Source organism: Fringilla coelebs (assembly GCF_963513975.1).
Source record: "Fringilla coelebs genome assembly, contig: SCAFFOLD_185, whole genome shotgun sequence".
Taxonomy (NCBI): Eukaryota; Metazoa; Chordata; class Aves; order Passeriformes; family Fringillidae; genus Fringilla; species Fringilla coelebs.
In genome coordinates, this window is record NW_028167427.1 from 54,816 (window position 1) to 80,720 (window position 25,905).

Sequence of the window (25,905 nt, forward strand, 5' to 3'; positions counted from 1 at the left end):
GGACAGGACATGACATGACAAACAATGGGGACACAACAGGGACAGAAATCTCTTAGCAAGGAAAAAGACTGCAAAAACTGAGAGAAGGCAAAATGAGATAACTGAGATGAGCCAGATGGTGAGCTGATGAGGCTCAGAGAACCCTGGAGGAAGAAGATGCTAACTGAATGCAGTTCTTGGAATAAATCAAAGATGGATGCCCGAGAATCCTACAGCCAGAATCCTCTCCCTGACCTCACATTCTAACAAGTCCTAATCTGCCATAATGGATCCTTGCAGGGTGCAGCTGTCCAGACAGCTCAGAACAAGACCTGAAAAGACGTGGGAATGGATGCTTCTAAAGAGAGGAGAGATTCTGATGCCAGTCTGAGCTCCTGAGTCAAGTGTTCTATGGCATTGGTGCCAGGCCAAGGAACACAGAGTCCACAGATGCTAAGAATGATGCCAGGGTTCCTGATAGGCCCCTCAAAGCTGTAAGATAAAAGACAGGACATACCCAAACAACACAGAAGGCACGACAGACAAGTGACACCACACACACCGGAACAGCTCCGCCCTGCGCACCTCAGCTCTACCATCCAAAGTGAGAATTTCCTTTCATGTGGCCTAAGGAGCCACTTTGCGGACACCCCCATCTCCAAAGCCAAATCAAATTCCCCTCCCGGAGGGTCCCACCCCAGCACCCCACTTTCATCCCCTCTTTGGGTCTTAGCTCTCTACTTATCTCTCAGACATCTGGGCATGCCAGTCTGTGTCAGGTGCACAAGAAGGCCACCTCGCCATCTGGGAAATCCCTGCTGTCACCAGGCTGTTGTCTCTCAGTCTGCCTAGAGAAAGGAAACCAAACATCAATGCACAACCTCAGCAGCACAGCGGCCAAAACACAATTCTGCTACTCACCATTCTCCTGAGAATGCCCGGCTCCTCAGGCCCCAGGCTTCAGGCTTGCTCGGAGGGCGATGCCATTATCACAGGGTGCACCTGGGTTAAGGGGAGACAAGGTGACGTGGCACTACTGACTCCTGAGGGGAGCCTCGCTCCTCCTCCTCCTCCCTACCTCCCCAACTCACCACGTCTCCTCAGCAGTTGCCGAAATCTACCTTGGTGACACCTACCAATAGAAAAGGCTGAGGCTTCATCACCAAGTCCTCTAATGCATCCAGAGGGCTCACAGGAGCAGCAAACCCGATCCATCGGCCAGCTGGTGACGGGGCTTGGCAGAGTGGATTGCCTAAAGGGCACAAATGAGAATGGAAACTTAGAGCTGCACCAGAAATTGAGACCTGAGCAACAACAACTGCTTCTATACACTACTCACCTTGACTGCTGGTATCCAGAGTTACTTCTTAAAAAGAAAGACAAAGAACAGTGCTGTAACACAGTCACCATTTACACTTCTGCTGCAGAGACAAACATGGACTGACCTGCTCAGGGGTAACCCCTTCACCTGGGATGGGGCACTCTGGCACACATTTAATCCAGATGAATCTGAAAAAAAAGGGAGCACAATAGTCAAAGTGTTGCAGGATAACTGAAGAGCCCCAGACATCTTGTGTCTATCTACAAATCCTATCTAGAGTCCCACTACACCCCACATGACCAATTTCAAGTCCCAGGGACATCTCCTATACCACCACACTATGCAGCAGGGCAGAGCAGCTCCAGCACAAACCTGTGCAGACACCCGTGACACAGGACAGGACGTGACATGACAAACAATGGGCACACAACAGGGACAGAAAGCACGAGGCAATGAAAATGACTGCAAGGACTGAGAGAATGCAAAATGAGATAACTGAGATGAGACTGATGGTGGGCTGATGAGGCTCAGAGAACCCTGGAGGAAGAAGATGCTAACTGAATGATTTATTCCAAGAACTGCAAAGATGGATGCCTGAGAATCTTACAGCCAGAATCCTCTACCGAACCTCACCATTCTTACAAGTCCTCATCTGCCATAGTGGATCTATGCCAGGTGCAGCTGTCCAGACAGCTCAGAACAAGACCTGGAATGACATGGGACTGGATGCTTCTAAAGAGAGAAGAGATTCTGATGCCAGTCTGAGCTCCTGAGTCAAAAGTTCTATAGCACCGATGCCAGGCCAAGGAATGCAGACATCACAGATGCTAAGAATGATGCCAGGGTCTCTGACGGGCCCCTCAAAGGACTAAGGTAAAAGACAGGACATACCCAAACAACACAGAACGCACGACAGACAAGTGACACCACACACACAGGGACTGCTCTGCCCTGCGCACCTCAGCTCTGTCATCCAAAGTGAGACTTTCCTTTTATGTGCCCTAAGGAGCCACTTCATAGACACCTCCATCTCCAAAGCCAAATCAAAATCCCCTCCAAGTGGGTCCCAACCAGCACCCCACTTTCATCCCCTCTGAGGGTCTTGGCCCTCTACTTATCTCTCAGACATCTGGGGACGCCAGTCTGTGTCAGGTGCACAAGAAGGCCACCTCGCCATCTGGGAAATCCCTGCTGTCACCAGGCTGTTGTCTCTCAGTCTGCCAAGAGAAAGGAAACCAAACATCAATGCACAACCTCAGCAGCACAGTGACCAAAACACAATTCTGCTACTCACCATTCTCCTGAGAATGCCCGGCTCCTCAAACTGCAGACTTCAAGCTTGCTCAGAGGCCAACACCATTGTCACAGGGTGCACCTGGGTTAAGGAGAGACAAGGTGATGGGGCACTGCTGATACCTGAGTTGAGCCTCGTCCCTTCTCCCTACCTCCCGGACTCACCGCATCTCCTCAGCAGTTGCCAAAATCTACCTGGGTGACACCTGTGAATTGAAAAGGCTGAGGCTTCATCACGGAGTCCTCTAATACATCCACAGGGCTCACAGGAGCAGCAAACCTGATCCATCGGCCAGCTGGGGATGGGGGCCTGGCAGAGAGGATTGCCTAAAGGGCACAAATGAGAATGGAAGCTTAGAGCTGCACCAGAAACAGAGACCTGAACAATAACAACGGCTTCTCTCCACTGCTCACCTTGACTGCTGGTATCCAGGGTTACTTCCTAAAATGAGACACAAAGAACAGTGCTGTAACACAGTCACTACTTGCATCCCCCATGCAGAGACTAACAACGACTGACCTGCTCAGGGAATACCCCCACACCCGGGATGGGGCCCTCTGGCACAGATTTAATCCATATGAATCTGAAAAAAAAGTGAGGACAATAGTCAAAGTGCTGCAGGATAACTTAAGAGCTCCACACATCTTCTGTCCATCTACAAATCCCACCTGGAGTCCAACTACACCCCACATTACAAATTTCAAGGCCCCAGGAGTTTTCCTATCACACCAGGCTATGCAGCAGGGCAGAGCAGCTCCAGCACAAACCTGTGCAGACACCCGTGACACACAACAGGACATGACATGACAAACAATGGGCACACAACAGGGTCAGACAGCACGAGGCAAGGAAAATGACTGCAAGGACTGAGAGAAGGCAAAATGAGATAACTGAGATGAGACTGATGGTGGGCTGATGAGGCTCAGAGAACCCTGGAGGAAGATGCTAACTGAATGATTTATTCCAAGAACTGCAAAGATGGATGCCTGAGAATCCTACAGCCAGAAACCTCTACCTGACCTCACATTCTAACAAGTCCTAATCTGACATTGTGGATCCTTGCAGAGCGCAGCTCCCATACAGCTCAGAACAAGAACCTCAGAAGACATGGGAGTGGATGCTTCTGAAGAGAAAAGAGATTCTGATGCCTGTCTGAGCTCCTGAATCAACAGTCCTACGGCATTGGTGCCAGGATAAAGAACACAGATCATAGATGCTAGGAATGGTTTCTGATAGGCCCCTCAAAGGCCTAAGGTAAAAGACAGGACATACCCAAACAACACAGAAGGCACGACAGACAAGTGACACGACACACACCGGAACTGCTCTGCCCTGGGCACCTTGGCACTCTGATCAAAACTGACACTTTCCCTTTATGTGGCCTACGAGGACACTTATTGGATATCCTCATCTCCACAGCTGACTCAAAACCCCTTGCAGCCAGCCCCATCCCAGAGGTGCCTTTTCATCCCCTCTAGCCCTTGACTTATCTCTCAGGCATCTGGAGATGCTGATCCCTCTCAGGTGCATGCCGTCAAGGAAGCTGCTGCTGACAGCACTCTGTTGTCTCTGAGTCTGCCAAGAGAAAGGAAACCAAACATCAATGCACAACCTCAGCAGCACAGTGACCAAAACACAACTCTGCTACTCACTATTCTCCTGAGAATGCCCAGCTCCTCGGGCCCCAGGCTTCAGGCTTGCTCAGAGGCTGACACCATTATCACAGGGTGCACCTGGGTTAAGGAGAGACAAGGTGATGGGGCACTGCTGACACCTGAGTGGAGCCTCACCCCTTCTCCCGACCTCCCCGACTCACTACAACTCTAAGGAAATTGCCAAAGGCTACCTGGGTGGCACCTGTAAATTGAAAAGGCTGAGGCTTCATCACCAAGTCCTGTAACACATCCACAGGGCTCACAGGAGCAGCAAACCCGATCGGTGCTGGGGGCCTGGCAGAGTGGATTGCCTAAAGGGCACAAGTGAGAATGGAAACTTAGAGCTGCACCAGAAACAGAGACCTGAGCAATAACAACCGCTTCTCTCCACTGCTCACCTTGACTGCTGGTATCCAGATTTGCCTCCTAAAAAGAGAGAAAAAGAACAGTGCTGTAACACAGTCACCATTTACACTCCCCCTGCAGAGACAAACACTGACTGACCTGCTCGGGGGAACCTCCTCACCCGGGATGGGGCACGCTGCCCTGGATTTTATCCTTCTGCATCTGAAAGAAAGTGAGGACAGAAGTCAAAGTGCTGCAGGATAACTTCACAGCTGCAAACATCTTGTGTCTATCTACAAATACCATCTAGAGTCCAACTAAACCCCACACTACAAATATCAAGTCTCTGGGACTTCTATTCCACCAAGCTATGCAGCAGGGCAGAGCAGCTCCGGCACAAATATGTGCCGACACCCGTGACACAGGACATGACAAACATGGAGACAGTAAACACAACACATTATGCTACAAACAGAGGGACACAAGGATAAGGGAAGAGTTCCTGGCAGGATTAATAATGGCAAGGACCAAGAGGATGCAAAAGGATGACCAATGCTAAGATGACAGTAGATGGAGGAGGCTCCACTAAGGAGCAGAAGAAAAGACTGGAACAGAGTGACCTAAGAACTGTTGGTCACGATGACCAAGATGCCTGTGAGACAATGCTACATTTAAAATGCTCTCCATATCATACCATCTTATAAGGCCCTGAATGTACAGCTCACAGCTGGAAAGGATGGATAGTGATAGGCCTGGAAACAAAGCCTCAAAACACACCTGACTCGATGCTGCTGAGATGTGACTCGGACACGGCCGAGCCCACAGGTAAAAGAACAAATTATATTGGCATTGTGCCGAGAAGTGCGAGCGTTTCAGAAGCCAGAGATGATGGCTGATGCTCCTGGTGAGGGCCTCAAGAGGAAAAGGCAGAGATATCTGATCCAAGGTACCCCAAAGACACACGAGGTAACACAGGACACAGACAACACAACACAGACCGGAGCTGTTCTGCACTGCATACCCTACAGCTGCAATCAAAAGTAGAGCCTCTCCCTTTAGCTGTCCTAAGGGGCCTCTTAGAGGACATCTCTTCACCCTCTACTAATTTTTAAATCTGTCCCAGGAATTTCCAACCCACTACTCTCCCATCCTCCCACCTCCAGGCCGTGGCCCCCAACTTATCTTTTGGATGACTGGTGATGTGAATTGGACCTGAAATGAGCCTGCCTCGGAGGGCCCCGTGATGGCCTGTTAGCCTCTGGCTCAGCTACAATAAAGAAAACCAAGAACAATGTATGAGTTCAGGGTTATGTGGGCCAGATCCCAGCAAGTCAGCTACTTACCCTCACCTGAGTGCGCCTGGGTCTTGAGTCTCCAGCTTCATCCTGATTCCAAGGCTGTGCCTGTTATCCTGAGTGGCACCTGGGTTAGAGAAAGGAAAATTAGATGGCATTCATCTGAGTGCAGTGGAGGAGCTTGTGTGCTCTAAGACCTGGGAATATCTCCACTACACATGTAAAAACACTTTGGGGGCCCCTCAAACAGACACCCTTTCTCACCCTGCTGCCTTCAACCCTCCCCCAATAACTCCTAATGGGATACCTGCTCACCCTCCCTCTCCTCGTCACAATCCTCAACTCACCTGAGGCCTCAATCTCAAACACCATCTTTAGCACTGGGCAGATGCCTTTTGGGACACGACGAATCTGCTGAAAAACGTGCTGTACTTGACCCAGCCTGGAGTTTCTGGAAGCTGCACTCCTCCTGAAAGAAATAAATAAAAAACAACAAAATAAGAACAAAACCAGGAATTACAAAAGCACTTTACCACCCCTGAACACACAACCCAAAATTATGAACTGGAATACTCCCTGTGTTCAATGCTGCTTTCTTCCAGTATCTTCAAAGCCTCTATGACTTCAAACGTCCAAAAGCACCTGCAGAAAACAAGCAGAAAAAGCCTCATCACAGAAATAAAAAGAGAGTACTTACCCCAGCACAGCCCAGAGATGAAGTGAAGCCCCTCAGCCGAGGCTGGGGTTGATATACCCCTGATTGTGCCCACCCCTCGTTCCCACCACACCCAGGAAAAGGGAGGGGGCAAATCCCACCGGGTACAAAGGCTCTCAGAGGAGCTGCAGCTGTTTGGCTCCTCTGACTTGGATTCAAGGGGATAAAGGGCTTGAGGGAGAAGAAAAAAAACTCTTTAGTGAAATAACAGCACTTTCTTTTTTGCCACAACTACTTGGAGAAAAAAACTGGTAAGAAATAAAACTTCAGGAAACCGGTAAGAAATAAAAGTTCAGAAAATTGGTAAGAAATAAAACTTCAGAAAACTGGTAAGAAATAAAAGTTCAGAAAACCGGTAAGAAATAAAATTCAGAAAACTAGTAAGAAATGAAACTTTGTGCTTAGGAAGCACAGCTAGGTGAATCAGGTAATTTGCTGCTAACTTACATAATTATTCCTACAGGTGTCGCCCAGATAGCCTTCATGACTGCTGAGAAGGAGAAGAATGTTAATGATGTGAAATAGTGTAAGCCTCCATGGGACTGCTAATTAGGTTTATCCATATTGTGAACAAAAATAATAAATAAATAAAAGCCTCCTTGGCAGACTAAGGGTGAAGGAGATGCCAGGCTCACCCTTCTCTGAGTTATCTGGTCCTAAGGTACAGAATGAAGTGCCCTGAAATGCACATTTAAACGCTTAAAATGCTGGCCCTCAGGGCCCCTCTCGGCTTCTGTGAGTCATCCTGAATCCCTCTCCTTTGCCCCTCAGCCCCCTCTCAGCTCCTGTGTGTCACCCCTAGCCCCTCTCCTTTGCCCCTCAGCCCCCTCTCAGCTGCTCTCAGCTCCTGTGTGTCACCCTCAAGCCCCCCCATACCCCTCAAGCCCCCTCTCAGCCCTTCGGTGTCACCCTCCCGCTGCCCCTGCCACCCTCAGCATCTCTGGGTGTCACCCACTGTCCCTTCTCCCTGCTCCTCCCTCAGCTCCCAGCCTCTGCCACCCTCGAGACCTCACAGTGCCCCTCAGCCCCCTCTCAGCCCCTGTGTATCACCCTCAAGCCCCCCCTTCGCCCCTCAGCCCCCTCTCAGCTCCTGTGTGTCATCTTTAGCCCCCCCTCAGCTCCTGTCTGTCACCCCCAAGCCCCCCCATGCCCCTCAACCCCCCCTCAGCTCCTGTCTGTCACCCTTATTCCCTCGCCTTTGCCTTTCAGCCCCCTCTCAGCTTCTCAGTGTCACCCTCCAGCTGCCCCATGCCCATCAAGCCCCCTCTCAGCTCCTGTGTGTCACCCTCAAGCCCCCACTTTGCCCCTCAGGCCCCCTCTCAGCTGCCCCTCAGCTCCTGTGTGTCACCCTTCGCCCCTCTTCTGTGCCCCTCAAGCCCCCTCTCAGCTCCTCTGTGTCACCTTTAATCCCTCTCCTTTGCCCCCCTGCCCTCAGGCTCTGTCACTCTCAAGCCCCCCCTTTGCCCCCCAGGCCCCCTCTCAGCAGTCCCTCAGCTTCTGGGTGTCACTCTTATTCCCTCTCATTTGCCCCCCAGCCCTCAGGCTCTGTCTGTCACCCCCATGCCCCTCAGCCCCCTCTTAGCTCCTGTGTGTCACCCTTTTTCCCTCTCCTTTGCCCCTCAAGTCCCCCTTTTTACCCCTCAAGCCCCCCCTCAGCTCCTGTGTGTCACCCTCAAGCCCCCCCTTTGCCCCTCAGCCCCCTCTCAGCTCTTGTGTGTCACCCTTATTCCCTCTCCTTTGCCTTTCAGCCCCCTCTCAGCCCCTCGGTGTCACCCTTCAGCTGCCCCATGCCCCTCAAGCCCCCTCTCAGCTCCTGTCTGTCACCCTCAAGCCCCCTCTTAGCTGCCCCTCGACTCCGGTATGTCACCCTTAGCCACTCCCCATTTGCCCCTCAAGCCCCCTCTCAGCCCCTCTGTGTCACCCTTATTCCCTCTCCTTTGCCCCCCAGCCCTCAGGCTCTGTCACCCCCAAGCCCCCCCTTTGCCCCTCAAGCCTCCTCTCAGCTCCTGTCTGTCACCCTCAAACCCCCCTTTGCCCCTCAAGCCCCCCTATTGCCCCTCAGCTCCTGTGTGTCACCCTTAATCTCTCTCCTTTGCTCCTCAGCCCCCAGCTTCTCGGTGTCACCCTCCAGCTGCCCCTGCCACCCTCAGCATCTCTGTGTGTCACCCACTGTCCCCTCTCCCTGCTCCTAAAGCCCCCTTCTGCCTCTCAGCTGCCCCATGTCACCCTGCAGCCCCCTCCCCTCCTGCAGGGAGTCACAGGAGGGTGGTGGGGGGAGAGAGGGGGCAGGTAGGGAGGGGTGAAGGGCAGAGTGAGGGATGGGGCAGGGAGCAGGTGGAAGTTCCAGTAGGGGTGAGGAGCAAGAAGAGGGCTGAGGGGAGGAGGCAGTGCTTAGGAGGGGCACCCCAAATCTCCCCGACCAAAGCTGCAGCAAAATAAAACCCTGGTTACCCTGATAGCGCCAAACCCCTTCTGCAAAGTGACACCAGGAACCTGGGCTGGTGAGGTTCTTTCACCTGGGAAAAGGCTGGCACTGGTGTTCAGGAGCCTGAGTGGGATGCTGCCTGCTGGAATGCCACACGGGACTCCTCCAAGATGCAACCTCTCCTTCCCATGACCCCCAGGAAAAGGAAGGGGGGAAATCCCACCAGGTATAAAAGCCCTCAGAGCCACTGCAGCTGTTTGGCTCCAAATAGTTGTAGCAAAAAAGAAAGCCTTGTCATTTCCCTGAAGAGTCTTCTCCTATATCAAGCCCTTTACTCACCCTGAATTCAAATCAGAGGAGCCAAAGGGCGGAAAACTGGTAAAAAATAAAACTTTGTGTTTAGGTAGCATAGCTAAATAAATTGGGTAATTTGCTGTTAGCTTATATAATTATTCCACAGTGAATACTAAGTAATACTCCGTGTGTGACTGAGTAGGATGACAAATATGAAAAATGCATATTTTATGATTGGCTTTTTGCAAATATTAAAATGAATATTATATGTGTTGTATTAGAAAGTAATGCAGTATTAATTTTCTTAAGTAGTGTGTTAAATATAGTTTTGGGTTATAACAAAATGTTAAAATAGAAACTATGCTATGTAAGATACTTTTTTTAAAGAAAGGACTTGCAGCGAGCTAGCAGCCACAGGACACCTAAATCTTTCAGAGAAAAATAATTTATTGCCCTCTTATCAGAAGAAGCAAACTTCTTCCTGCCTCAAAGACGCTGTTGGGATTTGGAAGAAGAAGGTGACGATGACCAGACCGAATCCTTTATTTGAATGGAATTTATGCATCATGTATGGAGTGTATGAATACGCAACAGGTTGTTGTTTTTAAGGGTTGATCCTTTGTTAACGCACGTCCTTTTCTCCTGGACCTGTGCTGCCCCCAGAAAAGCACCCGGGCATCCATAACCCTTTGTTTTTGTTGTCTCATATTGTCCTAATTCAAATAGTCCAAATTATTATTACTCTAATTGTATTGCTTTCTTTATAACCATTCTATTCCTATTAAACCTTTAAAATTTTAAAACCAAGTGATTGGCGTTTTTCACAATTGGTAGCAGAGGATGGTTAAAACACCTCGCTGATGGTGCTTTAGGAGGGTCAGAGTGGGGAGGCGCGCCCTGCCCTCTTTGACAGCCTCTCTCTGTTTCCCTATGGGTGACCCACAGACGCAGGTTACGATCGTGGACGAAAGGAGGCAATAAAACAAAGAGAAGGGAAAAGGCTCCCTACAACCACGGTAATTGGCACCCTAAGACTACTAGTGCCCACGAAGAACCCGGGAAGGAAAAAGGACTGGTAAGTGTTTCTCAGGGGGGCCGTGGGGGAGATGAGTGTGTGTGAATGAGAGGCGGGCTGGCTGTCCCAGACCTGCCAAGTGAGTGCGGAGTCTCCCATGCTGCGGTTTCGTCTTTTCGCGAGAAAAGCGGCCAGTAAAGAGATGAAGTGAGTGATAAAAGGAGTGAAAGAATCCCCCGGGGTAACTGGGACTGGGTCTCAGGGAGGGGCCCCTAAAAACCTGCTGGGTTGAGGGATTTGCATTCCAATAGCATCCAAGAGCAGGGTTGACCAGAATTCTGCCGGAGTGAGGATATACCCAAGAGCATCCAGGGTTGAACAACACAGCTAGAATTGAGGGATGAAAATCTTTGCCTAACAGCATCTGGGGTTGGACAACACAGCTAGATCAGGGATAAAAGAACTGCCCTAAGAACATCCAGGGGTGGACAACACAGCCAAATAAATGCCCAAGAGCATCTGTAGTTGTACCACACTGCTGGGTTAAGAGACAAAAAAATGCCCAAGAGCATCTGGGGTTGAACAACACAGCTGGATTGAGGGAAAAATTACCCAAGAACATCTGGGATTGTACAACACAGCTGGAAGGAGGGATATCCAATAGCACCGGGACTGGACATGAACACCTAAACTTGTAATAGGTGATGTGAAAGTAAAAGGTACCTTGTTTTGTGTGATAGTGAGTCACACACAAAGTCGACCTCAGCGTCCCGAGCAGGTGGGAAGTAGGGGGGCAGTGGAAAAAGGAGAGTGTGACCCGCAAATAAGGCTATTGTCCTCGGACAGGTGGGGCTCTGGCCAAAGGGTTTGTGTAACCTGTGCATCAGGCTGTTGTTCTAGGACAGGTGGGGGCTCTAGCTGAAGGGTTTGTGTGTGACCTGTGCATCAGACTATTGTCCTCGGAGAGATGGGAACTCTAGCCGAAGACTTATGTGATCTGTGCATCAGGCTGTGGTCCTTGGACACGTGGGGACTCTAGCCGAAGGGTTTGTTTGTGACCTCTGCATCGGGCTATTGTACTCTCAGACAAGTGGAGGCTCTAGCCAAAGCATTTCTGTGACCTGTGCATCAGGCTGTTGTTCTCGGAGAGGTGGGGACTCTAGCCGAAGGTGTTGTGTGTGACCTGTGCATCAGGATATTGTTCTCAGACAGGTGCGGACTCTAGCTGAAGGCTTTCTGTGTGACCTGTGCAACAGGATGTTCTCCCCTCACAGGTGGGGACTCTAGCAGAAGAGTTTGTGTGTGACCTGTGCATCAGGATTTTCTTCTCAGACAGGTGGGGGTCTCTAGCCAGATGTGTTGTGTGTGACCTGTGCATCAGGATATTGTTCTCAGACAGGTGGGGACTCAAGCAGAAGGGTTTGTGTGTGACCTGTGCATCAGACTGTTGTTCTCGGACAGGTGGGGACTCTAGCTGAAGGGCTTGTCTGTGACCTGTGCAATAGGATATTGTTCTCAGACAGGTGGGGGCTTTAGCCAGAGGTGTTGTGTGTGACCTGTGCATCAGGCTGTTGTTCTAGGACAGGTGGGGACTCTAGCCGAAGAGTTTGTGTGTGACCTGTGCATCAGGCTCTTGTTAGCGGAGAGATGGGAACTCTAGCCAAAGATTTATATAATCTGTGCATCAGGATATTGTTCTCAGACAGGTGGGGGCTTTAGCCAGAGGTGTTGTGTGTGACCTGTGTATCAGGCTATTGTTCTCAGACAGGTGGGGACTCTAGCTGAAGGCTTTCTGTGTGACCTGTGCATCAGACTGTTGTTGTCGGACTGGTGGGGACTATAGCTGAAGGCTATGTGTGACCTGTGCATCAGGATATTCTCCCCTCATAGGTGGAGACTTTAGCAGAAGAGATTGCGTGTAATCTGTGTATCAGGCTGTGGCCCTCTGTCAGGTGGGAACTCCAGCCAAAGGTGTTGTGTGTGACCTGTGCATCAGGATATTGTTCTCAGACAGGTGGGGGCTTTAGCCAGAGGTGTTGTGTGTGACCTGTGCATCAGTCTATTATTATGAGACAGGTGGGGGCTCTAGCCCAAGGGTTTGTGTGTGACCTGTGCATCAGGATATTGTTCTCAGACAGGTGGGGACTCTAGCCAAAGGTGTTGTGTGTGACCTGTGCGTCAGGCTGTTGTTCTCGCACAGGTGTGGACTCTAGCTTAAGGCTGTGGATGACCTGTGCATTGCTCTTTTGTTCTCAGACAGGTGGGGGCTCTAGCTGAAGGGTTTGTGTGTGACCTGTGCATCAGGCTGTTGTACTCAGACAGGTGGGGGCTTTAGCCAGAGGGTTTGTGTGTGACCTGTGCATCAGGCTGTGGCCCTCAGACAGGTGAGGGCTTTAGCCAAAGGGTTTGTGTGGCCTCTTCATCAGGCCTAGGATCTCAGACAGGTGGGGACTCCAGCCAAAGCTGTTGTGTGTAACCTGTGCATCAGGCTCTTGTTCTCAGACACGTGGGAACTCTAGCTGAAGGGTTTGTGTGTGACCTGTGCATCAGGCTATTGTTCTTGGAGAGATGGGAACTCTAGCCGAAGGATTTATGTGATCTGTGCATCAGGCTGTGGTCGTTGGACAGGTGGGGACTCTAGGCCGAAGGGCTTGTGTGTTACCTGTGCATCAGGATATTGTTCTCGGACAGGTGGGGACTCTAGCTGAAGGTGTTGTGTGTCGTCTGTGCATAAGCTGTTCTTCTCAGACAGGTGGGGAGTCTAGCCTGAGGTGCTGTGTGTGACCTGTGCATCAGGCTGTTGTTCTCGGACAGGTGGGGACTCTAGCCGAATGTGTTGTGTGTCACCTGTGCATCAGGCTGTGGCCCTCTAACAGGTGGGGACTCTAGCAGAAGGGTTTGCATCAGGCTATTGTTCTCAGACAGGTGGGGACTCTAGCCGAAGGTGTTGTGTGTTACCTGTGCGTCAGGCTGTTGTTCTCGCACAGGTGGGGGCTCTAGCTTAAGGCTGTGGGTGACCTGTGCATTGCTCTATTGTTCTCAGACAGGTGGGGGCTCTAGCCAGACGAGTTGTTTGTGACCTGTGCATCAGGCTATTGTTGTTGGACAGGTGGGGGCTCCAGCCGAAGGTGTTGTGTGTGACCTGTGCATCAGGCTGTTGTTCTCGGACAGGTGGGGACTCTAGCCCAAGATTTATGTCATCTGTGCATCGGGCTGTGGTCCTTGGACAGGTGGGGACTCTAGCCGAAGGGTTTGTGTGTGACCTGTGAATCAGGATATTGTTCTCAGACACGTGGGGAGTGTAGATGAAGGTGTTGTGTGTGACCTGTGCATCAGGCTATCGTTCTCAGACAGGTGGGGGCTTTAGCCAGAGGTGTTGTGTGTGACCTGTGCATCAGGCTGTGGCCCTCTGTCAGGTGGAGGCTGTAGCCAAAGGGTTTGTGTGTCACCTGTGCATCAAGCTGTTGTTCTCGGACAGGTGGGGGCTCTAACCGAAGGTGTTGTGTGTGACCTGTGCATCAGGCTATTGTTCCCAGTCAGGTGAGGACTCTAGCTGAAGCATTTTTGTGTGACCTATTCATCAGGCTGTGGCCCTCAGTCAGGTGAGGGCTTTAGCCAAAGGGTTTGTGTGACCTCTGCATCAGGCCTTGGCCCTCAGACAGGTGGGAACTCCAGCCAAAGTTGTTGTGTGTGACCTGTGCATCAGGATATTGTTCTCAGACAGGTGGGGGCTTTAGCCAGAGGTGTTGTGTGTGACCTCTGCATCAGGATATTGTTCTCAGACAGGTGGGGGCTTTAGCCAGAGGTGTTGTGTGTGACCTATGCTTCGGGCTCTTGTACTCTGACAGGTGGGGGCTCTAGCTGAATGGTTTGTCTGTGACCTGTGCATCAGGATGTTGTTCTCAGACAGGTGGGGGCTCTAGCTGAAGGTGTTGTGTGTCACCTGTGCATAAGCTGTTGTTCTCAGACAGGTGGGGACTCTAGCCAGAGGTGCTGTGTGTGACCTGTGCATCAGTCTTTTATTATCAGACAGGTGGGGGCTCTAGCCCAAAGGTTTGTGTGTGACCTGTGCATCAGGCTGTGGCCCTCTGACAGGTGAGGGCTTTAGCCAAAGTGTTTGTGTGTTACCTGTGCATCAGGCTGTTGTTCTCGGACAGGTGGGGACTCTAGCCGAAGGTGTTGTGTGTCACCTGTGCATCAGGCTGTGGCCCTCTAACAGGTGGGGACTCTAGCAGAAGGGTTTGCATCAGGCTATTGTTCTCAGACAGGTGGGGACTCTAGCCAAAGGTGTTGTGTGTCACCTGTGCATCAGGGTGTTGTTCTCGCACAGGTGGGGGCTCTAGCTTAAGGCTGTGGGTGACCTGTGCATTGCTCGATTGTTCTCAGACAGGTGGGGGCTCTAGCCAGACGAGTTGTTTGTGACCTGTGCATCAGGCTATTGTTGTCGGACAGGTGAGGGCTCCAGCCGAAGGTGTTGTGTGTGACCTGTGCATCAGGCTGTGACCCTCTGTCAGGTGAAGGCTGTAGCCAAAGGGTTTGTGTGTCACCTGTGCATCAGGCTGTTGTTCTTGGACAGGTGGGGGCTCTAACCGAAGGTGTTGTGTGTCACCTGTGCATCAGGCTATTGTTCCCAGTCAGGTGAGGACTCTAGCTGAAGCGTTTTTGTGTGACCTATTTATCAGGCTGTGGCACTCAGTCAGGTGAGGGCTTTAGCCAAAGGGTTTGTGTGACCTCTGCATCAGGCCTTGGCCCTCAGACGGGTGGGAACTGCAGCCGAAGGTGTTGTGTGTGACCTGTGCATCAGGATATTGTTCTCAGACAGGTGGGGACTCTAGCTGAAGGGTTTGTGTGTGACCTGTGCATCAGGCTGTGGCCCTCAGACAGGTGAGGGCCTTAGCCAAAGTGTTTGTGTGACCTCTGCATCAGGCCTAGGATCTCAGACAGGTGGGGACTCCAGCCAAAGGTGCTGTGTGTGACCTGTGCATCAGGATATTGTTCTCAGACAGGTGGGGACTCTAGCCGAAGGGTTTGTGTGTGACCTGTGCATCAGGCTGTGATGCTCAGACAGGTGAGGCTTTAGCCATGTGTTTGTGTGACCTCTGCATTAGTCCTTGGTTCTCAGACAGGTGGGGACTCCAGCCAAAGGTGCTGTGTGTGACCTTTGCATCAGGCTCTTGTTCTCAGACAGGTGGGGGCTTTAGCCAGAGGTGTTGTGTGTGACCTGTGCATCAGGATATTGTTCTCAGACAGGTGGGGACTCTAGCTGAAGGATTTGTGTGATACCTGTGCATCAGGCTGTGGCCCTCAGACAGGTGAGGGCCTTAGCCAAAGTGTTGTGTGTGACCTGTGCATCAGGCTGTTGTTCTCAGACAGGTGGGGGCTCTAGCCGAAGGGTCTGTGTATGACCTGTGCATCAGGATATTGTTCTCTGACAGGTGGGGACTCTAGCTGGAGAGTCTGTGTGTGACCTGTGCATCAGGCTGTTGTTCTCGGACAGGTGAGGGCCTTTAGCCAAAGGGTTTGTGTGTTACCTGTGTATCAGACCATTGTTCTCGGACAGGTGGGGGCTTCAGCCAAAGCGTTTGTGTTACCTGTGCACCAGGCTAGTGCTTTCCAGGTGTGTGGGGGCACCGGAGGGATCCGAGCCAGGGCCCTTCCAGGGGCTCGGAGATTCTGAGACCTGGAGGCCAACCCCAAGGCGAGGGGGCCACAGGTACACGTGATTTTCTAGCAGTAAAGATCCACTTTGTGTCTTGAGGGTGTGAAGGTGAATGAGCAATAAAAGTGAGTGAATGTAGGCAAATGAAAGTATGGGAAATGTGGATTGTGCATGAGGAATGTGTGAAGGTAAATGTGAAATAAAAGTGAGTGAATGTAGACGAATGAAAATATGGGTAATGTGGATTGTGCATGAGGAATGTGTGAAGGTAAATGTGAAATAAAAGTGAGTGAATGTAGGCAAATGAAAGTATGGGTAATGTGTATTGTGCATGAGGAATGTGTGGAGGTAAATGTGAAATAAAAGTGAGTGAATATAGACGAATGAAAGTGTGGGTAATGTGTATTGTGCATGAGGAATGTGTGAAGGTAAATGTGAAATAAAAGTGAGTGAATGTAGGCAAATAAAAGTATGGTAATGTGGATTGTGCATGAGGAATGTGTGGAGGTAAATGTGAAATAAAAGTGAGTGAATGTAGATGAATGAAAGTATGGGAAATGTGGATTGTGCATTTTAAGCTTTACCACATCTCCTTGGAGGGAGGTGTTTTGTGTTGAAAAGTAGTAAAAAAAAAAAGGGGGTTATTTTTTAAGTGGTTGATAGAAAAGTGGTATTCCAGCTGTTAGTGAAAGTGAAAAACAGGCAGGGGATGAATAGATAAGGGCTTGAAGATGGAACAAAAAATCAGTGAGTTGGATACAGGGAAAAATTGGGGATTAAAAGCATATTAGAAGGGATACCTCCAAGATAGGCCTTTGGGAGTTATGTTAGCTAACAGAAATACAACTCCTTGCAAAATGCAGAGTATGCAGAAGTGGATGGCAGAAACGTACAAACTATGGAAAAAGGGAAATTAACCAATTAACCTTACACTAGAAGGCTCAAGCTTGTGAATGATGTACTTTAAAAAAAAACAAAACAAGAGCACTAGAACATCTAACACGAAAGAGAGGAGTTATATTGATTCAAGGTATGCCTTTAGAGTAGCACTTACCCTAAGAAAAATTACCTAAGAGAAATAGCTGTAGTACATATTAAGTGACCCCCAAAGGTAAAGACCCCAGAAATAAGAGGAAATAATTTGGCAGATCAGGAAGCTAAAGGTGCAGCAGAAAATGGAGCTGAAAGAGTGAATATTAACTCCAAATGAGGAAAAATTGGAAATTCCAAAGTTTAGGGAAGCAGAGGAGACAAAAAGGAATTAAGGCAGGTGGTGAACAAGATAAATTGGGGAAATGGAAACATCTTGATGGAAGACAATTAGATAATAAAATGCTTAATAGGGAACAGTAAAAGACATGTATGAAAAAGCCCAGTGGGATACTCAGGCTTTGTGTGATTTTTTTTTTTTTTAGGAACTATGGGTGCATTAGGATTTTTGGATTAGCAAAACAGGTAACTGAAAGATGTATAAGTGGCCAAAAGATAAATAAAAGGGTGATGACAAAAACAACACGAGAAGGTCATGAGTTAGCTCGTCGACCATTTCAAAGTATTCAAGGAGAAGTTTAGGTTTGTTAAACTCTAGATTTATTTGTAAAAACCGTGTAATCCAGAAGAAAAGGAATATACCCCGAGAAAGGCACCCAGACGTCCGTAACCCTTTGTTTTTCTTGTCTCATATTGTCCTAATTCAAATTGTCCAAATTATTATTACTCTAATTGTATTGCTTTCTTTATAAGCCTTCTATTCCTATTAAACCTTTAAAATTTTAAAACCAAGTGATTGGCGTTTTTCACACCGAACAATACTAATTCTATGAACAGTCCAAGTCCCCTTGGGCCCTCTAATTAGAGCTATCTACATTATAAACAAAAATAAAGAAAATAATGGCCTCCCGGGCTATTAGGCACATGCCAGGCTCACCCTTCTCTGAAATATTTGGTCCCAGGGCACGGAAAGAAGTGCCCTGAAATGTAGATTAGAACCCTTAAAATGCTGAAAAACAAAGCTTCCTTCAAAGAAACCCCTTAAAACGAGGGAATGGCGTGGTTTTTCCTTGGAGCTATGTTCCGTGCCCAGGTGCTCCCCCAGCCTCTGCGAGATGTTCCAAGCATCCTTCTTGTCAGGCGAGTCAGGTGTGCCCAGGTAACCCCCAACAACAGGCCCCAGCAGCACCCGCCCCCTCCGCACTGGTCAGATCGCGGGTTAGGCATTGCTCGAGGCGCGGGGGAAGCGGCAGAGTTTTATTTATTTCCGAGGAGAAGCACGATCGCCACAGCGGGCCGCCATGTCCCCTGCTACCGCGACACTGCCGTAAAGCGCCGAGCCAAGCCCGCCGTGCCGGCCGCGCCGCCGTAAAGCGCGGCGGAAGATGGCGGCGGTGACGGTGTGGGAACCGCGGGCCGGGCCGGGCCCCGCCGGGCTACACCGGGAATGGACGGCGGAGCCCGTCAGCACCGGCGTGAGTGCGGCGGGGGGACACAGCTGGAGGGCTGCGGACTCGGGGTGGGGGTGTTATGGACCAGGAGGAGCCGCCGTGGGGCTGAGGGCGCGCGCTCCGGGGCAGAGGGTCTCCGGCGTGCGGCTGAGGGGGGAGTTGGGGCTGGGGGAGCAGAGATCCCTGAAGAGTGCGGGAAGGGGGATGTGGGTCAGACGGACGCCCCTGGAGAGGGAGCGCTGCTGTGGGGCCGGGAGTTCTTTGGAAAGATGATTTCTGTGTGGCGCGGGTTGGTTTCTGTGCGCCGGGGGGCTGAGTGGGGCTGGATCCGCTGTGGGAAGGGGGTGTCTATGGGGCAGGGCGTCTCAGCGTAGCCCCTCCATCCCCTTTCCCCAGACCACCATCATGGCCGTGGAGTTCGATGGAGGCGTCGTGATAGGAGCCGACTCCAGAACCACCAGCGGGTGAGCGCCCTGACGTCATCGGTGACATCACGGGGTCCGGGACCGCGTCATGCGGTTGTCATTCTTGTCAGGGTGTCACTATGATGCCACTGGAAGCCACCCCCAAAACTGTGGGCAGGGTCCCAGGTGTCCCCAGGTATCAGTGTCACACCTTGTCTTGTCACAGGCATTTTCCATCACCAAAACCATCCAAGGACCCTTGATTTATGTGGAATAATTCCCACTGTCATGGGCATTTTCCATCACCAAAACCATCCAAGAATCCTTTATTTATGTGGAATAATTCCCACTGTCACGGGCATTTTCCATCACCAAAACCATCCAAGAATCCTTTATTTATGTGGAATAATTCCTGCAAAAATATCCTCAGGTTAACGTTTGTCCTCTTGGTCCCAATTTTTTGTATTTCTCTCGAAAGATTCCATTTTTATTGGCCAAATTGTTTTTCCTCTTTTAGGGGGAGTTTTCAGTCAATCCCACAGAACCCAGCGTGTTGATAAAAATTGGATTTAAATTCCATGTTAAAATCACCCAATCCAAAGGGCTTCCTTCATCCTTCTAAGTCACATAATTCTTGATTCATCTGTAAAATATGGGACACTTCCCACACTATTTTTATTATAACCTTGGGTCCATTATGTGTAAAAATTCCTCCCAGTGCCTCAGATCTTTGAACAAAACCCCAATTATTTTTATTGATTCCATCCTAGTAATCCTGTAAAATCCATTTCCCAGCGTTCCCCAGGGGTTATCCCCGGCTTTCCGGGATTTCCTCTCTGATTTCTTTTGGTTGCTACCACAGAAAATCCCACATTTCTAATTCCCATGCCTGCAAACCCCGGCACTCGCTGCCCAGAGAAATTCCAGCATCTTTCTGGGGCCCACAGCTGCTTTCCAGGGCTTTGTCAGCTCCTCCACTTCCTGTTGCAGTGTCACCTGGGGGGTTCAGTGTCACCTCAGGGGTTTGTTACACCTGTTACAGTGTCACCTCAGGGGTTTGTTACACCTGTTACAGTGTCACCTCAGGGGTTTGTTACAGTAGCACCACAGCCCTGTCCCCCAGCCAGTGACACCACCATGTCCCCCAGTGCCTGTCACTGTGGTGCCACCTCCAGTGGCTCTCCCAGTGACACGGCCACCGTGTCCCCCCCAGGGCCTACATCGCCAACCGTGTGACAGACAAACTGACGCCCGTGCACGACCGCATCTTCTGCTGCCGCTCTGGCTCGGCGGCCGACACACAGGCGGTGGCTGATGCCGTGGCCTACCAGCTGGCCTTCCACAGGTACCCCCCAGGTCCTGGGGCACGGGGCAGGGCTGGGGGAGCCCGGGGAGGCAGCCCCAGCCCCACGCCCGGCCCTGCCCCGCAGCGTGGAGCTGGAGGAGCCGCCGCGGGTGCGCACGGCCGCGCGCCTCTTCCAGCAGAGCTGCTACCGCTACCGCGAGGAGCTGAGCGCCGGCATCATCGTGGCTGGCTGGGACCCGCGCCGGGGGGGACAGGTGGGCTCCCTTCGCTCCCTGTCCCCTTTTCTGCCCTGCAGCATTCCCCTTTCTGCCCTGGAATGTCCTTTTTTCCCACCCTTTCTGCCCTGGAGTGTCCTTTTTTCCCCACCCTTTCTGCCCTGGAGGGTCTTTTTTTCCACGCTGGAGTGTTCCCCTTTCTGTTCCTTCTTCTGTCCCTTTTTTGCCTGAGTGTCCCCTCTTCTATCCTGGAGAGTCTCACTCTGCCCCACATCTCCTTCTGCCTCCTGGTATCCCCTTCTTCACCACACAGCACTCACCTCTGCCCTACAGCCCCCTCTTTCTGCCTCATAACCCCGTGTTTTCCCTACAGCCCCCCCCCCCTTTCTGCCCCATAGCCCCTTCCTTTGCCCCACAGCACCCTAGAGCCCCCCCTGTGCCCCCCAGGTGTACGTGGTGCCCATGGGGGGGCTCCTCCTGCGCCAGCCCTTCGCTGTGGGGGGCTCAGGCAGCTCCTACATCTACGGATTCCTGGATGCCACATTCCAGCCTGGGATGAGCCGCTCCCAGTGCCAGGAATTCGTCGCCCGTGGTGGGTTTGGGGCATATTGGGGAATCTGGATGGGGTGGGGGAAGAGGGGGGAAGGGTCCTGAGAGGGGGCTTGGGGTCCTGGGAGGGAATTTGAGGGCACAGAGGAGTTTGGCTGGCATTGAGGGGTTTGGGCATGTTCTGGGAGGGGATTCTGGGGACATGGAGGGTTTGGGGGACCCTGGAAGAGGATTTGGGGGCAGTGCTGAGGGGATTTGGGAACGGGAGTGGTTTGGGGGGTCCTGACCTGTGTTCCCTCAGCCCTGGCCCTGGCGATGGTGAGGGATGGCTCCAGCGGCGGCGTCATCAGGCTGGCAGCCATCACGGAGGAGGGGGTGGAACGGACGGTCCTGGCCGGCTCGGACCTTCCCTGGGGTGACGGTGGCCCCGCTGTCTGAGGGAGAGCCCCCCAGGACTGCCCAGTTTGGCGGGGGACACAATAAACAGCTCTGCTGGATGTTGCTGGGGTGTGCCTTTGGAGTGCCCTGCTGTCACCCTGTCCCTGGCAGGGGTGGGTGACAGACACAGACCCCGCCCCCGGTGTGACAGACATAAAGCACCCCCTGGTGTCTGTGGGTCTTGCTTTAATTACATGATCACGATCCATGATTCGTTAATGAAGCGCAAAGTGGAGGGTATTGGGGGAAGGGGGGGGGAAATTTCGGGGGGCTCCTGCCCCATACTGTGACCTTGATATTGGCTGGTAACAAAACCCCCAGAGGGGTGGGAAGGGAGCACAGGGGGAGGGCACCCTACAGTCTCTAGAGGGCTGCCCCACAGGGACAAGGCATCCCCTGGTGTCCCCATGGAAGGGACCCAGCACCCCTGCATCAGGTCCAGAGCCCCTTCATAGGGCCCCAGGGATCCCTCCAGCCCCAAGGAGTGGGTCCTGCACCCCTGTAGGGCCCAAGACCCCTCCATACGGCCCCAGGGCCACTTCATAGCCTTGATGGGGGTGGTCAGGCACTCCTGCAGAGCCACCTACCCCTAGCCCCTGGTGGTGTGGGGGGGTCAGGCACCCCCACAGCACCTGAGGGAGAAGTCAGACACCCCCCAAAGCCCCTTCACTGGGGGCCAAGTGCCCCTGCAGAGCCCACGGGATGGGGTCAGATCCCCCCGACCCCCCCTGAGGGTGTCAGGCACTGAGGAAGAGCCGCTGGTACCACTTGTTCATCTGCTCAAGGAAGATGAAGGTGAGCACGGTGTGGGGGCCCAGGCGGGCGTAGTAGGGGGTGAAGCCCTTCCAGAGGCTGAAGAAGCCCTCATACCGCACCACCTTCAGCAGCACGTCCTGCAGGAGGAGCAGCATGTCAGGGAGCTCCCCAAAATAATGGGGGAGCCCCCTAAAAAAACAAAATCCAGGAATGCTCTTCCATGGGAAGGATGGGAAACTTCCTTGAAATAACATGGACCCTCTCAAAATGATGGGGAATCCTCCCAAAATTGTGAGAAACTTTCCAAAAACAACAGGGATTTCCTCTCCCCCCCACCCCACCAAAATAATGGGGAAGCTTCCCAAAATGCCAGGAGAGCTCCCCAAAATTATGAGCATCTCCTCAAAATGACCTGACAGGGAAAACACCCCCAAAATGGTGTGACCCCCCTCCCCCAGTTGAAAGGGGACTCCCAAAATGACAGAGGAGCCCCTCCTGAATTAAAGGGGGCTCCCAAATGGTGTCACCCTCACTCACCAGCCCATTGCGGTACTCGGGTTTCCCATCTATTGTCCGCATGTTCTGGATCCTGTTGGGCAGAATTTAGAGGTTCAACAGGAGGTTTTGGGGTGTCTTATCTGTGGTTATCTAAAGGGGAGCAGGGACCCCTCCCCCAGATATGCTGCACCCACCGGGTCTTGACGATGTCGACGGGCATGGAGGCGGCCGTGGTCACCAGCCCGCTGATCATGCTGGCGCAGAAGTGGCACAGGATGTCGTCACGGAAATGCCCTGGGGGCACCCCAAAACATCAAAGGGGAATGGGGGCAGGGAGAGTGCAGTGGGATTTGGGGTTCCCCCACGGCCAGACCCACCCCCTGAACTCACCGGAGTCGAGCAAGAATTGTTTGGATTGGGAGTAGGAGGCGAGCTGGGCGGCGTTGACCACCACGGCACGGGCCATGGTGGGGATGCAGCCCTAGGGGAAAACAGCGTGTCTGGGTAAGCTCTGCACCCCCAGACCCCAGCACATCCCCCCCAGACCATGCCCTGCCCCCTCACCACGGTGTGGACACAGCCCTGGGGTGGCAGATGGCACTTTGGAGGACCCAGCTCCCCCCTGCCCCAGAGCATGGGGACACCCCCTGCATCCCCGGGGAGGCAGCAGGGTAGCCATGGCAGGGGTCCCACAGCCCCCACGTACCCTCCACAGCGTGAGCACCCCCTCCTCCCTCGCCATCCTCACGAGGGCGTCGAACACATTGTGGTACCCGCGGCGCTCACCGGGGGGTAGCCTGGGATTCAGGGCAAAAATAAAGGCGATTTTGGTCAAAAAAGCAGACTTGGGGAGGCTGACAGGGCCGCAGATGTGTTATGGAGGGCTGGGAGCTTACCTGCCGTCAGCTGTCATGCGGATGAGGGCCACCTCAGCTGGGGTCCCCACGAAGGCCCCCGCAGCCCCTGCGGTCATGCCCATGGCTGCCTTGGCCAGGAAGGGAGGGGGCTTCCCGTCAGCCCCCCCAAAACGCTCCAGGAGGACGCTGTAGATGCCCAGGCGGGTGGTGGTGTAGGTGGCCTGGCGTAGCAGCCCCGCTGACAGCCTGGGGAGAGACAGAGAATGGGAGGAGTCCCCAAAATGGGGAAAGGGGGTGACAGGAAAGAGCTCAAGCCTGGCACCTGCTGGGGTTTTGAGGTTTTGGGGGGCGCATGTATCCCATGTAGATGATCAGCAACCCCCTGCAGCATAGGACTGACCCCAGGGCATGCAGGTTTGGGGGGGTCCCAGGGGGTTCTGGGGGTGCATACCCCGTGTAGATGCCCCTCAGTCCCTCGTGGCGCAGGATGGAGCCCAGGGCGTGCAGGGATGTCCGGTACTCCCGGCCCTTGGCCCCGGCCCCGCTCAGCTGCATCCGGTTCTTCACCAGGTCCAGGGGCTGCACGAAGACGGTAGCCCCCATCCTGCAGGAAAGGGGGTCAGGTAGGGTCGGAGGGCCCCAAAAACACCCACAGCCCTCGCGGGGGAAACCTGGGGTGATGAGGAGATTTGGGGATCCACGGGGTGGACACAGGGAGGGTTTATGGGGAGCTGGATGGGATTTCGGGAGCTTTGAAAAGGTTCGGTGGATTTGAACTGATTTTGGAGGAGGGCTGATTGTGATGGAAGGGTTGGGGGTTCTGAAGGGGGGCTGGGGAGCACTTGAGGGGCACAGAAGGGATTTGGGGGAGGCTGTGGGGGGCAGTGACGGGGACCGAGGGAAGCTACAGGGTTCGGGGGGGGCTGAGGGGTTAGGAGGGCCACCGGGGGTGGTTTAGGGGCTCAGTGAAGGCGCTGGCAGGGGGTTCTCGGTTCGGGAGTGCGGTATCCCGATTTTGGCGGAGGTGGGGGGGGGGATATGGGGGGGGCTCTCACCCGGCCAGGCCGCCGAAGAGAAACTTGACGGATTTCGGGGAGGTCTTGGGCCTCTCGGCCGCCGGTACCGCCGCCATGACGGCCGGGCCGTGGTCCCGGGGGCGCGGGGTCCAGTCCCGGGGGCGCGGGGGGGGCGCGGGGTCCGGCACCGGCGGCGCCCCAAGGTGACTCGGGGGGGGGCGCGGCGCCAATGCGCCTGCGCGGCGCGGCTGCGCGGCGCCGCGGAGGGGGCCCCGCGCAGGGAGCGCTGCTGGGCGGGAAGCTCCGCCTCCAAAGAGGGCGTGGCCGAGCGCGCTCCGAGGGCGTGTTCCGCCTTCTCGCTTCTCATTGGTAGAACGTGTTTAGGCGGGAAGGGGAGTTCTTCGGTAAGCGAGGGGATTGGTTGGGGCGGAGGCTGGAGCTAGGTAGCCCCGCCCCTCTCTCGCGAGAGTTCGCCATCTTGGGCGGGCTGAGGGGAGCCGGCGGCCGCGGGAGGGGTCGGCAGCTGGCGCCTTACGAACTCGGTCCCGCCGCTGCTCAGCGCCGTGGGGCGATGTCTGTCCCGTGCTGTTCTAGACGGTGAGTGTTGGGGGGTACTGGGACGTACTGGGTGATTGTGGGAAGCATTTGGGACGCTGGAGGGCGCTGTCAGGTACTGGAAGGCTCTGAGGGGAAGCGCTCGGTACACTGGGGATCATTGGGAGGCACTTTGAGCGCACTGGGGGTCACTGGGAGGCGCTTTGGGGTCACTGGGAGGCGCCTTGGGTGCACTGGGGTCACTAGGAGGCACTTTGGGGTCACTGGGGGGCAGTGAGAGATGTCTGGGTCTACTGGGGGCAATCTTGCATGCATCAGTCAGCACCTAGGTCACTCGGAGTCCCCCTACTCATCCTGGCACATCCCGCTGACCTCTACTGCTGGTTCTAACTGGGAGTCACTGGTGAGGCACTGGGTACTGCACACCACCCCCTCCCCAGCGCTTCCATTCCCCTCCCCTCCAGCCCCCCCAGTTTGGGGTAACTCTGAGGTGCTGGGGACACCAGAGGGCACACGGTGGCAGGGATGACACAGGTGACAGCATCCTTTAGGTGTCACAGGTGACAGGATCACCCAGACATGGCGTGGGAGTGGGGCAAGGACACTGTCCTGCAAGATGCAGGGGTGCCATGGCACCACAGTGATGGGGTGACAGTGTGCTCCCACCTCACAGCCATGGGGGTCACTTCACGGCCGGAGCAAAGGCACGGTGGGGGCCCCAACACCTGGGTCCATCCATGGTGGGTGAGGGGACAGGGGACAGGACAGTCCCATCAGCGCCACGGCCCAACCCCTGATACCCCAATCTACCCCAATTCCCGCTGTGGGGCAACCGCGGGCCCTTCCCCCCTCCCGTGAGTCACACGAGGGGGG

At 53.4% G+C, this 25,905-nt stretch overlaps 2 protein-coding genes across 2 annotated transcripts; one reads left to right on the forward strand and one right to left on the reverse strand.

Annotated features, from left to right (window-relative positions):
- Positions 1 to 18,312: 18,312 nt before the first annotated feature.
- Positions 18,313 to 21,558, forward strand: PSMB6 (proteasome 20S subunit beta 6). Its single transcript, XM_084227448.1, has 6 exons — positions 18,313 to 18,462; positions 18,835 to 18,902; positions 20,056 to 20,187; positions 20,273 to 20,402; positions 20,811 to 20,955; positions 21,214 to 21,558. Exons 1-6 carry the CDS (start codon positions 18,373 to 18,375, stop codon positions 21,348 to 21,350), a joined length of 702 nt encoding a protein of 233 aa, XP_084083574.1. The 5' UTR covers positions 18,313 to 18,372; the 3' UTR covers positions 21,351 to 21,558.
- Positions 21,522 to 24,722, reverse strand: SLC25A11 (solute carrier family 25 member 11). Its single transcript, XM_084227447.1, has 8 exons — positions 24,517 to 24,722; positions 23,913 to 24,065; positions 23,501 to 23,707; positions 23,311 to 23,401; positions 22,995 to 23,085; positions 22,799 to 22,898; positions 22,644 to 22,695; positions 21,522 to 22,243 (listed from the first exon to the last, which is right to left on the reverse strand). Exons 1-8 carry the CDS (start codon positions 24,591 to 24,593, stop codon positions 22,088 to 22,090), a joined length of 927 nt encoding a protein of 308 aa, XP_084083573.1. The 5' UTR covers positions 24,594 to 24,722; the 3' UTR covers positions 21,522 to 22,087.
- Between the last annotated feature and the right edge of the window lie 1,183 nt (positions 24,723 to 25,905).

Coding starts and splice junctions, on each gene's coding strand:
- SLC25A11 (XM_084227447.1), bottom strand. CDS start 24,593: ATGGCGGCGGTACCGGCGGCCGAGAGGCCCAAGACCTCCCCGAAATCC. Junction 23,086..23,310: donor GGGTGCTCACGCTGTGGAGG/GTACGTGGGGGC, acceptor GTTTTCCCCTAG/GGCTGCATCCCCACCATGGC. Junction 22,696..22,798: donor GTCGACATCGTCAAGACCCG/GTGGGTGCAGCA, acceptor TCTGCCCAACAG/GATCCAGAACATGCGGACAA.
- PSMB6 (XM_084227448.1), top strand. CDS start 18,373: ATGGCGGCGGTGACGGTGTGGGAACCGCGGGCCGGGCCGGGCCCCGCC. Junction 20,188..20,272: donor TACCAGCTGGCCTTCCACAG/GTACCCCCCAGG, acceptor CCTGCCCCGCAG/CGTGGAGCTGGAGGAGCCGC. Junction 20,403..20,810: donor ACCCGCGCCGGGGGGGACAG/GTGGGCTCCCTT, acceptor TGTGCCCCCCAG/GTGTACGTGGTGCCCATGGG.